Below are 18,020 nucleotides of genomic sequence, written 5' to 3' on the forward strand. Positions count from 1 at the left end.
CATCCATTAGAATTACACGGCAACATATAGCAATGGATTGTACCTTATAAATTCAGTATTTATCATTGTGTGTTTATTCAGGTTACAATAGATCAGTCAGGAATAATAGTTGTTATTTTTAGTAAGTAATTTAATCTATAAAATAAATGATTGTTACATATTTAAATATCATTAACGACTTGACCATTGAAGAATGTCATGTCTGTATTGAAATTTAACAAATCAATACTTCTTCCAATTGGTTAACCCTTCAGCCAAATAAATGCTTCAAAATCAAAGTTTATTAAAAACTGAACATTCATTTAATGTGCATTGATTAAAGAATTGGAATTAGTTAATCAAGCAGGTAATGCTGCTGTAAAAGTAAATCCGAACTCCTTTCCAAAAACGAACAATTATATTACTTATTACTCGGTAAACGATTTTGAATATTTAGTATTGAGTATGATGCAATGCTTTTATTCCTGTATTTATTTACAGTAGAACCTGTCATATCTGATCCTGTAAGATACAATCCCCTCTATTAACTGATGGACCGCCAGGATGTGTCATTTACACATTGCTACCAACTGTGCAGTCCAGGTGGAAACTGATCAATGCACATTTTATTATGGATCTAAAACAGTAAACTCTGCTCTTAGCAGGACACAATGGATATAACATTGGGAATTCCATTTAACTTTTTACATGTAAAACAAGCTGCCCAGTTTAACCTTGTTCAATAAAAGAAAACAAAAAAGGATTCATATAATTAAGATATATTACTGTACCGTTTTCGTCAACCACCCAAGCCAGTTAGTGTTTGTATTGTTGTTGTTGTTATTTTAACCGCCACTTCTTTCTCATGTTAACACACTTATGGTGCAAAAAAAAAAACCTGCTAGATTTCTTTGGCATGGACTGTTTCGTAAATTGTCAAATTCTGTGTAGTGCATTGTTTTTCAATAATTCTAACTGATTTTCTTTGTATAGTATACATGCAGTAACATACTTTGGTGTTTTAAACACAGGGATGTACCTGCATTTGTTAATTTATAATGTCCCAACATTAATAATGCAACTACAATGTAATATTACAATTCCATCTGAGATATGATATTTTCACATATTTGATGCACCACTGGAACCAATTAAATCAGATATGACAGGTTCAACTGTATTTATTTTTATCATCATGTTGTTCCCAGTGATCCTGATTACACTACATTTGACTGAAAACCAAGGTTTAAGAAACAATTACCTTGCTCTTATTGTATTACTTGTATTGTAACGCTTGAAATGTTTTTGCTTACGATTGTAAGTCGCCCTGGATAAGGGCGTCTGCTAAGAAATAAAATAATAATAATAATAATAATTATAAGTAGTAGCAGCATTGTCACTGTCCCTTTATCCTCTCTCCCCTTTTCTTGTGTTAAAAATGGTTTGGTTCGGGTTAGGGTTAGGATTAGAGTTCCTTTCTTGTTTTTATATTTTAATTTGGGATATACTGGTATTTCAAGCACAATGCTGGTATCTTACCTGGTTATAGCAGTCATTGAAGTGAAACTGAGCCACAGCACAAGAAGAATTTTTGTACCAGGAAGTAGCTGCATCTTTAACTTCTGTCTTTTAAATGTCTGCATTTGCCAGATTGAATTACACAATACAAGCAAAGAACGAAAGGTTTTAAACAAGACAAAGGTTAGATAACTGACGGCACAAGCGAGAATTGCCGCAGTGCCCAAGCTGCTTGCTGTAATGCCTCTCAAATTAAAAAAAAAAAACTTACGGCAAAACTTACCTGTAAGCCCGCCCTTCATTCCTGCCGGTGTCCCTCAGCACCAGCACATCTGATGTACAATCCATTGTGTCACAATTCAATTAAATTCTGTCTAATCTCGTCCTGCGAGAAAGTGACTCATTATCATAATATATTATTGTTGTCATTCTTTTTACTGTGCACCTCCCAACACTAAGCAGCAGTGTAGAGTAGTGGTTAGGGCTCTGGACTCTTGACCGGAGGGTCGTGGGTTCAATCCCAGCTGGGGGACACTGCTGCTGTACCCTTGAGCAAGGTACTTTACCTAGATTGCTCCAGTAAAAACCCAACTGTATAAATGGGTAATTGTATGTAAAAATAATGTGATATCTTGTAACAATTGTAAGTCACCCTGGATAAGGGTGTCTGCTAAGAAATAAATAATAATAATAATAATAATAATAATCATTGGTTAATGACGGGCAAACAGAGGGTGGGACGCTGTTAGACTGAGCTCAATATGACTGTGCTTCCAGGAATTTGTCACTGTGTGATTTTTCCATCTGTGGGCACAGTGCAGGGGTGTAGTGCTGCGGGGTCACCAGGGAGCGCCGACCCCTCACTTTTTGGGCAGGGAGAGCACCACTTCCTTACTGCTTGTGTATAATATTTAACTGTTTTGCTCCTATTAATATATGGAGATAGATATATTATTATTTATTTATTTATTAGCAGACGTCCTTACTCAGGGCGACTTACAGTTGTATACCAAAAATACATATCAAGAATTACAGTACAATTAAGAGCAAGATACAACGAAGTCAGAATACAATGGCTTCAGTCCTAATAAGAGCAAATACAAAACACAGTTATCTAACTCAAGGTACGAGTTAGATAACAGTGTTGATAGTTACATCAGGGTTAGATACGAGTGCAGGTGAAATACAAAATACTACGGATTGGGTTAAGTGCAGGATTAAATACAGTAAAACAGGTACAATACATTACAATTGGCAGTCTGCAATATCAGGAGTTTCTTGAGTCTCACAGGGAGATGGGACATGCTCTAAATCGGGAGTTGAGGTTATACAGGTTTTGTAACAGTGGTTAACCTACAGTTGCGCAGACACTGCAGACCGAACAACACATTTGACCACAATTGTTATTAAACTCCAGCCATGGGTAAATCTTCAGCCAGTTTGCCTGAAAATCTTTTTACACTTTCCTTTCACTGAGATCGCTTATTTGTGTTGTTGTATCACTAAGGCTGTATTTTAAGCCTCTAGTCTAATCTATGTGTTAGTCAGTGGTGTGTGACTGAGTTTAGTAAAAAAAAATACCCTGAATATTTATTTTTTGCCAAATTACCTTTTGTATTTTTTCATTGTGAAAGTTTATGTTGTTTTTAACTTGGATTTTTTATACCTTTGTATTTTTACAATGGAAAAGTTACTTATATTTTATTTTGTAATAATTAGTGTATGAATCACTCAGAAAACATTGATTTGTGTTTGTTTGAATTAAAATTTCATGAGTATGAAATCGTCTTGGTGCCCTTGGGTTGGAGTTATGTTTTGCCTTTTTGCCCCCTAGAACTGCCTTGGTGCCCCTGAATCTTCATGACCAACGAAGGCAACATTGCCTTGCCCTTCATGATCTTAACTTCATGCCCTGGAAGTGATGATAGGAATAATTTTGATCAATTAAATATATCTGTTTTTTTTGTTTGTTTTGTTTTGTTTTATCAACAAGACTTGAAAGATTTTAGTATTTTGCTAAGAAATAAACTAAAACAAATTAAAAACAAAGGAATGAATGCCTTCTTATGTGAAACAAAATATTATTGCAAACCTGATTCATTTAAATGAAACAAATATGAATTTAAGAAACATGCACATTGCCAAGCCTGGGGTCAAAATGCTTTTGAGGTGATCTGATATGTTAAAAATGACAGCAGTGGAATATGTCTCTTTATTTTAAAATAAATCAAAAGCACTCCACCCCCTGTGTTTACTATTTTGTAGAAAACCAGGTTGCAACGTTGTTTCTGTAGAATGCACTACGGGTGATGCTAAGGGTTTGGGTTATGATGTTCTGTATTGAGTTCAATTTAACATTCTATGAAGGAGTTATATTGTGTGTACATTCCTAGGGAACACTGATCCATGCTGTTTGTCCCGGAGGTATCGCCATATGGATTGGAGTGACACAAATAAATCAATGCTTAACCAAAGAGCAAATAGGCCTCCTAAGCTGAACCAAAACTTCTGCTATCCTTAGGCATTATTTGATTAGTTTGCATTGTTGAAAATTACAAAGCTAAAGGACTTGCCCTGCAAATTATATCCTTTATTCCTTCTATAATGAAGGAGATGTTGAATTGATTCATTCAGAAGTATGTATATTATAAGGTTGGATGTTTGCCAACCGTGAAAAAAAATACATCTTCAAAGAGTTAGGGTGAAAACAAGAACTGTCAGTCTTTCTGTTCGTCTTTCTTTATTGACATAGAAACATTTGCATGCGTAAGCCACTCATAGTGAGATCATGTTAACTGGGAATAGCTATCATTCCTATCATTAAAAATAAAGGCATGTGTATGTATGATATGTGACAGGGAATAGGGAACACATGTGGTACCCCTCATATGACTCAAATCAATTTGTTATGCAAATTCAACCCTGACAAATATTCTGTAATAAAGGAAAGCTGTATCTGTCTGTTAGAACATAAGAACATAAGAAAGTTTACAAACGAGAGGAGACCATGCAGCCCATCTTGCTTGTTTGGTTGTTAGTAGCTTATTGATCCCAGAATCTCATTAAGCAGCTTCTTGAAGGATCCCAGGGTGTCAGCTTCAACAACATTACTGGGGAGTTGGTTCAAGACCCTCACAATTCTCTGTGTAAAAAAGTGCCTCCTATTAGTATATAGTTTGCATCTTTAAGGTTTCGGTGCACCTACAAATGGAGGGAAATTAATTGTGGGCATGGTAACATTACTCTGGCAAGGAACCTGACCTACAGCAAAGTTTGTTTCAGTCTTGTTTGGATAGATAGCAGATCTGACAAACTTTGATGGAGTGGAGCAGTAGAAAGGTTTAGACACCCAGGCCCTATTTTGAAGCAATTGCAAGTGCAAATAAATTCATTTTAATGGAATAAAAATAGCAAGAAACCACTCATAACAATACTGCAACTAAGCTGTTTCTTGCTACTTTCATAAAGATACAGTAGGTTTATTTCAGGGGTCTCTCTTTTTTTGTCAAACCTCTTATGTCTACACTGTTTACTGACTAAAAAAGGCAGAGGCTATACAGTGTTTAAAACAAGCACTGGAGATTACATAAACTACTTACTTGCATTAGATCACAAAGCATTAGTCCCAACTGTTTAATCTCGAGTCAGTTGAGAAACAAGGTGGACTTCAACTGCATACACTTTTACAATTATTGTCTGCTTAAAGACACATGTGATTCATAGCCTCATGGAAACTAAATACATATAAAAAGGATATATTTCTTGCTTTACCGAGCTTACAGTGAAGAAAAGCATTTAGTTTATTGTTAATTAATTAGATTAAAGTAACGGTATCGCTTTACCTACTTGATGCAGCCCGGAATTAATAAATAATAAATAACCTAAATATGTTTTATTTAATTTGAAATGGCTAGTTTCCCAAAGCTGACCTAACCTTGCATTAGTTCAATCAAATTGAAGTAATTAAAGAGAGACTTTACTTTGAAGAAGGCCTGTTTAAATCTTTAGTAAAGTGCTTCATGTCACCCTAAAACAATATTACACTAATTGACTTCAAATTGTTCTCTGTCATAGTTTAATACTTATGACTGTTCCACTGCCAGAGTAGTATTACTTACCTGTAATACTGTTCAGTTTGGATTTGTCTTTCTTACAAATTTGATTGAAGAACTATTACAAATAAAGGGGAAGAAGAATGAGGGTGGACAGCATACGTCTAAACTACCTGGAGACAGTTAATATTTACATTTATAAGATGCTGTAATCTGTGTCTTTTTTCCTTTATTTGTGCCTGTCCATTAAAAAAACATGACATTTAGTTTTCACGTGGTATATATAAACACCTGTGCTCATGCTATTTTTTTTTTCAGAATGTAAAGACTCAAAATTATTCTAAATGGGTCAAATCTTTTAGACCCAAGGAAATGGATGACACAGATGGCTCTAACTTTGCACCCCACCTGAAACTGTTGTGGAACACTCTGAGGGATAACATCGTCACCAACTGGGCTCAGTATAAATTAAAGACGAGAGAACACTCTCCTCAGGTAGAAAACTGAAAAGACTAAACCATTATGCAGGATTTGGGGTCCTAAAACCTCCCACAATAACATTTTGAACCCCACAGTGAATTTGGTCAAAAAATGACTGCACAGAAATACTATGTTTTAAGCTTGTTACAACTGTCAAAGAACAGCTTGAAACTGTCAGATTTTGTCAAAATGTGTGTAAAAGCCGACATTCCTCTGTAGAAAGTGGATCAACTGGCAGGTCGAGATTTTTTGAGAAAGCACATTTAGGGAGATGGTGCCATTCCAAAGTCGGAAAAATCTATTGTAGCAAAAGTTTTGCTTTTGTTGATGAGGAATACAAGTTACAAGAAATAGAATTATTTATTTCAGCAATTTTTTGGCAAAACTCAAAAAATGCTAATTCAAAAGTATTCATACACTAACAAGGAAAAATTAATAGCTAGTTGAGGCACCTTTGCCAATAATAACCTCTTTTAAATGATTAGGATATTTGTCAATGACCTTTTGGCATGATTCTTCAGTGATTTTTGACCATTCTTCAACGCAAAATTGTTCCAGTTCATTCAAAGTCCGAGGGCCTCTTGTGCACAGACTTCTTCTACTCATACCAAAGACTGTCAATCGGATTTAGATCGGAACTTTGACTAGGCCATTCCAGAACCTTGATTTTATTCTTCCTTAACTATTCTGAAGTACATAAGAACATAGGAACATAAGAAAGTTTACAAACGAGAGGAGGCCATTCGGTCCATCTTGCTCATTTGGTTGTTAGTATCTTATTGATCCCAGAATCTCATCAAGCAGCTTCTTGAAAGATCTGTCCATCTTGTTGGCCTTTTTTATAGCTTCCCCACATTGTGTAGATGAATACATTTCTGAGTCAACATAAACTCCTAGATCTTTTTCATAGATTCCTTCTTCAATTTCAGTATCTCCCCTATGGTATTTATAAAGCACATTTTTATTGCCTGCGTGCGGTACCTTAAACTTTTCTATATTAAATGTAATTTGCCATGTGTCTGTCCAGTTCTGAATACTGCCTAGATCATTTTGAATAACCTTTGCTGCTGCAACAGTGTTTGCCACTCCTCCTATTTTTGTGTCGTCTGCAAATTTAACAAGTTTGCTTACTATACCAGAATCTAAGTCATTAATGTAGATTAGGAAGAGAAGACCTAACACTGATCCCTGTGGTAGTCCACTGGTTACCTCGCTCCATTTTGAGGTTTCTCCTCCAATCAGTACTTTCTGTTTTCTACTTGTTAACCACTCCCTAATCCATGTGCATGCATTTCCTTGAATCCCTACTGCGTTCAGTTTGAGAATTAATCTTTTATGCAGGACTTTGTCAAAAGCTTTATGGAAATCTAAATAAACTATGTAATGTTGCATCCTCAAAAAAGTCAAGCAGGTTAGTTAGACGTGATCTCCCTTTCCTAAAACCATGCTGACTGTCTCCCAGGATACTGTTACCATATAGGTAATTTTCCATTTTGGATAACTGTAGTTACCTGGTTCGGTATAACGTTAGAAATTTTCCAGTCTGTCGGTACAACCCCTGTCTCAAGAGACTGTTGCATGATCTTGGTTAGCACTGTAAATAACTTCTTTCATTTCCTTAAGTACTATTGGGAAGATCTCATCCGGCCCATGGGATTCGTTTATTTTAAGAGCTCCTAGTCCCTTTAACACTTCTGCCTCTGATTAAAGCAGTTAAAGATTGAATTTTTCTTTATTGCTTGTAAACTGCTCCACACTTTTCTCAAAGCACTTCTCCATGCTGTCGCTGTATGAACTGCCTTGCTTTTGTGTGTCTCTGTTCATGCTTTGTTAGCTCCGCCCCACCCCCTTGTCTCAGAACGGTGCTGAGTTTGAATCAGCTTGTCTGAGTTTCACCTTGCTATCAGCTTGCTAGCAGACACTCAGCTGTTAGAATTTAAGCTGCAGTAATTTCCCAATTTAAAGTATTTTCTGATTAAAGCAGTTAAAGATTGAATTTCTCTTTACTGCTTCTAAACTGCTCCGCACTTTTCACAAAGCTCTTCTCCACTCTGTCACTGTATGAACGTGTTGGAATGTCCAGTTGCGCTTTAAATAAAGTTTTGGTATGCTATGGAATCCATTTTATTATGTGTTGTGCCAGTACCATGAGTCTTGTACTTCTTGATAATAGAAACAATAGTTGAAATTGGGATACTCAAATGCTTGGAAATCTTCTTGTATCCCTCTCCAGCTTTATGACAATAAATAATTAGAAATAATTCAGATAGCTCTTTACTTTTTCCCATATTGACTTATTGGTAATGACAGCAGTCATCCTATGCCTAACCCTTTTATACTCTCTAAGAATGTTCACCTACAATCCAGCATTTTCTAGAAATAAATAATTGTAGACATCTATTTCTTGTAATCATTTGTTTTCGAGAAATTTCGAGAAATATTACATTTCAACTTGGGTATGCAAACCTTTGACTACAACTGTATATATTTTTTTACAACAGGGAACTATTTGTAATATTTAAAGTAAAAAAAAAGTAAGTTTGTTTGTTTTATTGCTTAGGCACTGGTAAGCTTATAACTTGCTTAGAATTTGAAAGTGTAACAATTTGTATTTTTTTTATTTATTTAGCAGACGTGACTTACACATGTTACACTGTAATAGAAGGTTACAGTGGTATACTGGGGTGAATGTTGAATATAAACTAAAATACAACATAAAGAGACACCACAAGTGTAACCAGAACAACAATAAACACTTCCTGTGTTAACTGTTACGCAATAGTACTGTCTGTGTGTCTTATACTGTGGCAGGGAAAACTCTTTTTTTATTGCAGACATTTTTTTATTGGGGCTTAGGTCGGCCAGGGTTGCCTCGGCTCACTGCGCACCAGCGACCCCTGTAGTCTGGCCGGGCGCTTGCGGACTTGCCTGTAAGCTGCCCAGAGCTGCGTTGTCCTCCGATGCTGTAGCTCTGAGGTGGCTGCATAGTGAGTCTGCAGTGTGAAAAAAGAGGTCAGCTGACAGCACACGCTTCGGAGGACAGCGTGTGTTCGTCTTTGCCGCTCCCGAGTCAGCGCTGGGGTGGTAGCGGTGAGCTGATCCTAAACATAATTGGATATGCCAAATTGGGAGAAAATAATAAAATAATTGCCGATCACTAAATTAAAAAAAAAAAAAAGTATATGTTTTGATTAGTATTACTACATCTAAATTACAAAAAGTCTGCTGTAGAAAATAGACATGTATTCAAATAAATATACAGACGTGCTCAAATTTGTTGGTACCCCTCCACAAAAAACAAAGAATGCACAATTTTCTCTGAAATAACTGACAAAAGTAATTGGCATCCACCATTGTTTATTCCATATTTAATAGAAATCAGACTTTGCTTTTGATTTTTTATTCAACATAATATTGTAAATAACAAAACAAATGAAAATGGCATGGACAAAAATGATGGGACCGCTAACCTAATATTTTGTTGCACAACCTTTAGAGGCAATCACTGCAATCAAACATTTTCTGTAGCACTCAATGAGACTTCTGCACCTGTTAACAGGTAGTTTGGCCCACTCTTCCTGAGCAAACTGCTCCAGCTGTCTCAGGTTTGATGGGTGCCTTCTCCAGACTGCAAGTTTCAGCTCTTTCCATAGATGTTCGATAGGATTCAGATCAGGACATAGAAGGCCACTTCAGAATAGTCCAATGTTTTGTTCTTATCCATTCTTGGGTGCTTTTAGCTGTGTGTTTTGGGTCATTATCCTGTTGGAGGACCCATGACCTGCGACTGAGACAGAGCTTTCTGACACTGGGCAGTACGTTTCGCTCCAGAATGCCTTGATAGTCTTGAGATTTCATTGTGCCCTGCACAGATTCAAGGCACCCTGTGCCAGGTGCAGCAAAGCAGCCCCAAAACATAACCGAGCCTCCTCCATGTTTCACTGTAGGTATGGTGTTCTTTTTTTTGAAAGCTTCATTTTTTCATCTGTGAACATAGAGCTGATGTGACTTGCCAAAAAGCTCCAGTTTTGACTCATCTGTCCAAAGGACATTCTCCCAGAAGGATTGTGGCTTGTCAATATGCATTTTTAGCAAATTCCAGTCTGGCTTTTTTATGTTTTTCTGTCAAAAGTGGAGTCCTCCTGGGTCTTCTTCCATGGAGCCCACTTTCGCTCAAAAAGCGACGGATGGTGCGATCAGAAACTGACGTACCTTCACCTTGGAGTTCAGCTTGTATCTCTTTGGCAGTTATCCTTGGTTCTTTTTCTACCATTTGCACTATCCTTCTGTTCAATCTGGGGTTGATTTTCCTCTTGCGGCCGCTCCCAGGGAGGTTGGCTACAGTTCCATGGACCTTAAACTTCTTAATAATATTTGCAACTGTTGTCACAGGAACATCAAGCTGCTTGGAGATGGTCTTGTAGCCTTTACTTTTACCATGCTTGTCTATTATTTTCTTTCTGATCTTCTCAGACAACTCTCTCCTTTGCTTTCTCTGGTCCATGTTCAGTGTGGTGCACACAATGATACCAAACAGCACAGTGACTACTTTTCTCCATTTAAATAGGCTGAATGACTGATTACAAGATTGGAGACATGTGTGATACTAATTAATGAAACTAATTAGTTTGAAATATCACTATAATCCAATTATTTATTATCTTTTCTAAGGGGTACCAACAAATGTGTCCAGGCTAAGGGGTACCAACAAATGTGTCCTGTAATCATTTGTTTTCGAGAAATTTCGAGAAATATTACATTTCAACTTGGGTATGCAAACCTTTGACTACAACTGTATATATTTTTTTACAACAGGGAACTATTTGTAATATTTAAAGTAAAAAAAAAGTAAGTTTGTTTGTTTTATTGCTTAGGCACTGGTAAGCTTATAACTTGCTTAGAATTTGAAAGTGTAACAATTTGTATTTTTTTTATTTATTTAGCAGACGTGACTTACACATGTTACACTGTAATAGAAGGTTACAGTGGTATACTGGGGTGAATGTTGAATATAAACTAAAATACAACATAAAGAGACACCACAAGTGTAACCAGAACAACAATAAACACTTCCTGTGTTAACTGTTACGCAATAGTACTGTCTGTGTGTCTTATACTGTGGCAGGGAAAACTCTTTTTTTATTGCAGACATTTTTTTATTGGGGCTTAGGTCGGCCAGGGTTGCCTCGGCTCACTGCGCACCAGCGACCCCTGTAGTCTGGCCGGGCGCTTGCGGACTTGCCTGTAAGCTGCCCAGAGCTGCGTTGTCCTCCGATGCTGTAGCTCTGAGGTGGCTGCATAGTGAGTCTGCAGTGTGAAAAAAGAGGTCAGCTGACAGCACACGCTTCGGAGGACAGCGTGTGTTCGTCTTTGCCGCTCCCGAGTCAGCGCTGGGGTGGTAGCGGTGAGCTGATCCTAAACATAATTGGATATGCCAAATTGGGAGAAAATAATAAAATAATTGCCGATCACTAAATTAAAAAAAAAAAAAAGTATATGTTTTGATTAGTATTACTACATCTAAATTACAAAAAGTCTGCTGTAGAAAATAGACATGTATTCAAATAAATATACAGACGTGCTCAAATTTGTTGGTACCCCTCCACAAAAAACAAAGAATGCACAATTTTCTCTGAAATAACTGACAAAAGTAATTGGCATCCACCATTGTTTATTCCATATTTAATAGAAATCAGACTTTGCTTTTGATTTTTTATTCAACATAATATTGTAAATAACAAAACAAATGAAAATGGCATGGACAAAAATGATGGGACCGCTAACCTAATATTTTGTTGCACAACCTTTAGAGGCAATCACTGCAATCAAACATTTTCTGTAGCACTCAATGAGACTTCTGCACCTGTTAACAGGTAGTTTGGCCCACTCTTCCTGAGCAAACTGCTCCAGCTGTCTCAGGTTTGATGGGTGCCTTCTCCAGACTGCAAGTTTCAGCTCTTTCCATAGATGTTCGATAGGATTCAGATCAGGACATAGAAGGCCACTTCAGAATAGTCCAATGTTTTGTTCTTATCCATTCTTGGGTGCTTTTAGCTGTGTGTTTTGGGTCATTATCCTGTTGGAGGACCCATGACCTGCGACTGAGACAGAGCTTTCTGACACTGGGCAGTACGTTTCGCTCCAGAATGCCTTGATAGTCTTGAGATTTCATTGTGCCCTGCACAGATTCAAGGCACCCTGTGCCAGGTGCAGCAAAGCAGCCCCAAAACATAACCGAGCCTCCTCCATGTTTCACTGTAGGTATGGTGTTCTTTTTTTTGAAAGCTTCATTTTTTCATCTGTGAACATAGAGCTGATGTGACTTGCCAAAAAGCTCCAGTTTTGACTCATCTGTCCAAAGGACATTCTCCCAGAAGGATTGTGGCTTGTCAATATGCATTTTTAGCAAATTCCAGTCTGGCTTTTTTATGTTTTTCTGTCAAAAGTGGAGTCCTCCTGGGTCTTCTTCCATGGAGCCCACTTTCGCTCAAAAAGCGACGGATGGTGCGATCAGAAACTGACGTACCTTCACCTTGGAGTTCAGCTTGTATCTCTTTGGCAGTTATCCTTGGTTCTTTTTCTACCATTTGCACTATCCTTCTGTTCAATCTGGGGTTGATTTTCCTCTTGCGGCCGCTCCCAGGGAGGTTGGCTACAGTTCCATGGACCTTAAACTTCTTAATAATATTTGCAACTGTTGTCACAGGAACATCAAGCTGCTTGGAGATGGTCTTGTAGCCTTTACTTTTACCATGCTTGTCTATTATTTTCTTTCTGATCTTCTCAGACAACTCTCTCCTTTGCTTTCTCTGGTCCATGTTCAGTGTGGTGCACACAATGATACCAAACAGCACAGTGACTACTTTTCTCCATTTAAATAGGCTGAATGACTGATTACAAGATTGGAGACATGTGTGATACTAATTAATGAAACTAATTAGTTTGAAATATCACTATAATCCAATTATTTATTATCTTTTCTAAGGGGTACCAACAAATGTGTCCAGGCCATTTTAGAATATCTTTGTAGAATAAGCAATAATTCATCTCTTTTCACAGCTTCTTTGCTTTATTCTATGACATACCAAAGGCATGCAAGTATACATCATAAAATAGCTTTTAATTTCATCACTTTTCAGGTGGAATGAAGCATTATTTCAATGAGCTGTAAGGGTACCAACAAATTTGAGCATGTCTGTATGTGTCTGGGCAATTATGTGTGTCTAAGTATCTTGTTTCATAACATTATCTTTGTTTCGATAAAAAGAATTGAGACATATGAAATAAAAATTTGGGACCAGTGTGTTCCTGGTATGAGTGGGCTCTGAATGTGTTTCAACAAACTTAGCTCTAGATTAGAGAGGAACCGCTTGTCTAAAAATGAAAGAAGTTATTGATTTATCTCAATGTCTCCTTTTTTGAGTTAAAACAAATCAACAGTGCGTTGGAAAGGTTTGTGAAGAAAGAGCTCCAGCTGCCTGCTGGGCCGGATGGCCCCCCGCTCTCCTTCAACATCAGGGAGAACCTGGGGGACGTGGTGCGGACCGAGCCAGCCAGTCGAGAGGAGCTCATCAGGGCTCTCAGCACAGACCTCCGGAAGATGCACATGGTCAGAGAAATGAGCAAAGCTTACAAGAAGCTGCTGGAGAACGGGAAGGAGTAGTGAGATGTGAGCACCGGAAGTTGAATCTCTTCTTTCTTTATTAGCATTACACATTAATACAGCAATTGTATAACACTAGAGGGTGACAATATGGCTGCTCTGTAGTACCAGTACAATGTGAAGATTCCTACATCATCAAGGGAAGTTTTCATTTAAAAGAAAAGAGCTTAAGCAATGATTGGTCCTATGTGGCATTTAATGTTCTGAACAGTGGAGGATCAAATACCACTGGCGTCTCCAATAAAACAAGTCATGCATCATGGGCAATATCTTATGTATATTAGGATGTTCTCTGTTAAATTGGAAGGTCAAACCCCCACCAGGCACCTGGTAAATGCAAACAGACACTTGCAGGGCTCCCCAACTTCTGCTCTTGAGTTACTGGATGTAAAGAGGCAATTGATTTGGTCGTGGGATCGGATAACGCCCATTGACCTTCAGCCCTCCTGAGCTGTTGAGTGGAATAGCTGTGGTGAGGGAGCCTAATTGGACATTCTAAATTGGGTTGAAAATCCAAATGAAAATAATTACCCAAAACAAGTGATGGTTGATGGTTATATACAAGGAATAACGTAAGGATTCATAACTATTATAAGGCTTTGTCATGTTATAAATAATTATTCTTAGAAATGTATGTTCTTGTTACACTGTAATACTATAATCTGTTATTGTCATGAATGTCTAATATAGTTCTATAGACCGTACATAATGATGTCACTGTTACTCATGTTTTGCCCACTCTGGGTGATTTAAAGATGTTGTGGAAAACATTTTCTGTGCTTTACATTTCCCTAATTGTTTTTTTGTGTGTGTGTGTGTGTGTTTCTTTTTCTTTTTTCAGGACAGTGGCTCAAGGAACACTTAAAAGGGATGTCCATTGTTGTTCCTCGTGGTTTAGTGATTAAAATAAACAATAAATCAAGAATCGTACCACAATGCATTTTTTTGTCTTTAACTTTCTGTGGTTGAAATGAAATTTGATCAGAGGCCATTGCTTGGTGCAGCTAAGCTTCCATAATTTACAAGGTGTTATGAAGTTGCTCAGCCATTTTGAATTCCTGACAGCATTGAACGATGCCATCCATCAGAAAGGGTGTGGAAGAGTAGTCAATGGTCGAGGCAGGAGAGCAGCAGAAATATCAAATGCAGGACTCGCACACTCAGGAAACTCACACACCAGGGAGAACACTTTTATTTTAAATAATAAATAAAAACTAAAGTCTTGACCCTTTAGGTTGTGAGTTGCAACATTCACCCCAGTATACCACTGTGACCAGGGCAGGAAGCACAGACACACATTCACCCCAGTATATCACTGTGACCAGGGCAGGAAGCACAGACACATTCACCCCAGTATACCACTGTGACCAGGGCAGGAAGCACAGACACACATTCACCCCAGTGTATCACTGTGACCAGGGCAGGAAGCACAGACACATTCACCCCAGTATATCACTGTGACCAGGGCAGGAAGCACAGACACACATTCACCCCAGTGTATCACTGTGACCAGGGCAGGAAGCACAGACACACATTCACCCCAGTATATCACTGTGACCAGGGCAGGAAGCACAGACACACATTCACCCCAGTATATCACTGTGACCAGGGCAGGAAGCACAGACACACATTCACCCCAGTATATCACTGTGACCAGGGCAGGAAGCACAGACACACATTCACCCCAGTATATCACTGTGACCAGGGCAGGAAGCACAGACACACATTCACCCCAGTGTATCACTGTGACCAGGGCAGGAAGCACAGACATCTACTCTCCTAGAACCCTTGACTCTGGCAATAAATACATGTGGACTGGTTAAAATGGCAATACATTTATCAATTTAGTCTGGCCATATATTTTCATGGATATTTGTTTTATAAATCCAATACTTTTTCCCCCTGTGAAAATGCTGCATTTTAGTTTTATTACAAATTCTGTTTATAGGGCGGCACGGTGGCGTGGTGGTTAGCACAGCTGCCTCACAGCTCCAGGGTCCTGGGTTTGATTCCGGCCTCAGGGGTCTGTCTGTGTGGAGTTTGCATGTTCAGCCCGTGTTCATATGGGTTTCCTTCCACAGTCCAAAGACATGTTGGCTAGGTGGATTGGCCTGTCTAAATTGCCCCTTAGTTGCCCTGCGATGGACTGGCTTCCCGTCCAGAGTTTAGTCCCGCCTTGCGCCCCTATGTCTGCCGGGTTAGGCTCTGGCTCACCACAACCCTCTATAGGATTAAGCGGTTACAGATAAATGTGGCTATGTACAAAAATAGGACATAAAGTGTTGTAGATACTTGTGACAAAAGAAAGTCAAGGATGAGTTATTTGAAGAACATTTCTGAAATGTACTCTCATGTTCCTTTGTACATGCATATCAGAACTGTGACATCACTTTTCACATGATGGACAGAAGGTAGACATATGATGTTTGCACAGATACTTTCTGTATTTCACACAGGTCATGTTTGTCTTACTGTCATTGCTTGAAGGGCAAAACTTACATTTTGTAAGTGTTTTTGCAAATGAAAGTTGCTGCAGGCAGAGATGCATTGGCTCCTTCTGCCTGACCATTCTGGATAAGAGCAATTGCTGCAGGAGCTGTAGACTTCCTGATCTTCTTTGAATAAGGGGTGTCACTAGTGCCTTGCCCAACATCTCCAGGAAGGTTCTGCGTCGATACAGCTTGCCAACATTCCATATTGCATTGATATCAGTCCAAAGGACAAAAGCATTGTATGCCAACAAATCAACCATATTGTAGAAGATGACCAGTGGCCAGCAGGCAGTCATGTATTGACAGGTGTAGGTTGCAGTCAGTTTATCCAGGTTGTCAACTCCCCCTTTGGAGGAATTGTAATCCAATATCCTCTCTGGCTTCTTGTCATCCCTGGTACACAGTGTTGCATCCTTGTGCATCATGCTTGTTCACAATAACATTCTTATTTTTCTTGAACAGTATGAAACAACTGCTGTGCTTTCTGTTAAAGCAAAATTTGATGCATGCACAATTCAGTTCTGCATTTCCTTTGGAAGCTCAGACTTGTTTTTTCTCACTGTTCCAAGCATGGTCAGCTTTCTTCTGAGTAGCTCAGCACCAAGTGAAGAAGTGTTCCCATGTGACAGTGTGACTTTGGAGTCCTTGATACATTACCAACACTACTCACATCCCCTGATTTCTTTCAGTTGCTTCTCCAGGCACCTCCCTGTGTACACTTGCCTATTACATGTATAGCTGGATTCAGCATTGCAGGTCGCCTATATTTTTATGCCATGCTTAGCAGGCTTGTTAGGCATATACTGCCTAAAGGGACAGCATCCTCTTAAGGGGACCAAGATGTTCATCCACTGTAACATTTGGTTCTGGGTTGTAATCACATTGGTTGGCTCTGGTATCATGATTATCAAAGCGAATCACTCTAGCAATGATGTGAAATGTTTCCAGTGACACAGTGGCTGGAAATATAGCCCTACCATTTTCTATATTCCACAAACTAGCAGTTGCTTCTCCTTTGGATCTGTATAACCCAGCTAACAAAAGTAACCCAATGTATGCATACATATCAACATGATCACGTTCTTTTCAATTTGCACCAAGTATATGCCTGCCTCCAAGTTGGTCATTTCTGCTATTATATTTTTGATTGCTGATGGTATGATGCAACATGTATATCATGAATGCAAGTAACAGCATATCTAGTAGGCCCTGGAACCATTTTGCTGACATTGGAACTTGACAGCCTACCTTGTTTCACAGTTGAGATTCCGCCCATGTTACACTTCCATCTTTTTATCCACATTAGAAGCAATGGGCTGGTGGAATCAGATTTTCCACCTCTTCCCATCGATGCTAAAGGAAAATACATGGCTGATTTAGTGTCAGCATCTTCAGACTCATCAGAGGATCATTTATGATAATCAGGGATCATCATCATCATAGTCTTCAGTTTCTGACACTGCAGAGAAAATTAGCCTGGTTTATAAACATCTCTCCAGACATGTACAGCCACTTGTAGACATTATTATTATTAATAATAATAATAATAATAATAATAATAATAATAATAATAATAATAATAATAATAATAAATAAACATCTCAAAGTCCTTATTTGCTACTTAAAAGTTTGTGACCCCCAACCTAGCAAATATCTTAAAATATTATAGGGGGGCGGGGGAGTAATAATTAAGGTCAATGGAAACCGGTCTTAGAGTCAAATAGATCCAAAACATAAAAGGGGAGTTAAGTAAAGCCTGACCACAAATGTATAGTGCATGATACAGTATATACTAATGTTACTAATAAATATTATAAAAGTTAATATCGTATATGA

General features: G+C 38.3%; 1 protein-coding gene across 2 annotated transcripts in view; it reads left to right on the plus strand.

Moving 5' to 3' along the window:
* The window catches only part of LOC117402762 (PC3-like endoprotease variant B), a 299,818-nt gene extending 285,087 nt beyond the window's left edge, over nucleotides 1–14,731 (plus strand). For both annotated transcript variants that reach the window (XM_034004201.3, XM_034004200.3), the window contains exons 19-21: nucleotides 5,868–6,044; nucleotides 13,453–13,698; nucleotides 14,534–14,731. In XM_034004201.3, the coding sequence (XP_033860092.2) occupies nucleotides 5,868–6,044; nucleotides 13,453–13,692 (417 nt within the window). In that variant the 3' untranslated portion in view covers nucleotides 13,693–13,698; nucleotides 14,534–14,731. The remainder of the gene's footprint in view (nucleotides 1–5,867; nucleotides 6,045–13,452; nucleotides 13,699–14,533) is intronic.
* The last annotated feature ends 3,289 nt before the right edge of the window (nucleotides 14,732–18,020 follow it).

This window comes from Acipenser ruthenus, chromosome 5 (assembly GCF_902713425.1).
Source record: "Acipenser ruthenus chromosome 5, fAciRut3.2 maternal haplotype, whole genome shotgun sequence".
Classification (NCBI taxonomy): Eukaryota; Metazoa; Chordata; class Actinopteri; order Acipenseriformes; family Acipenseridae; genus Acipenser; species Acipenser ruthenus.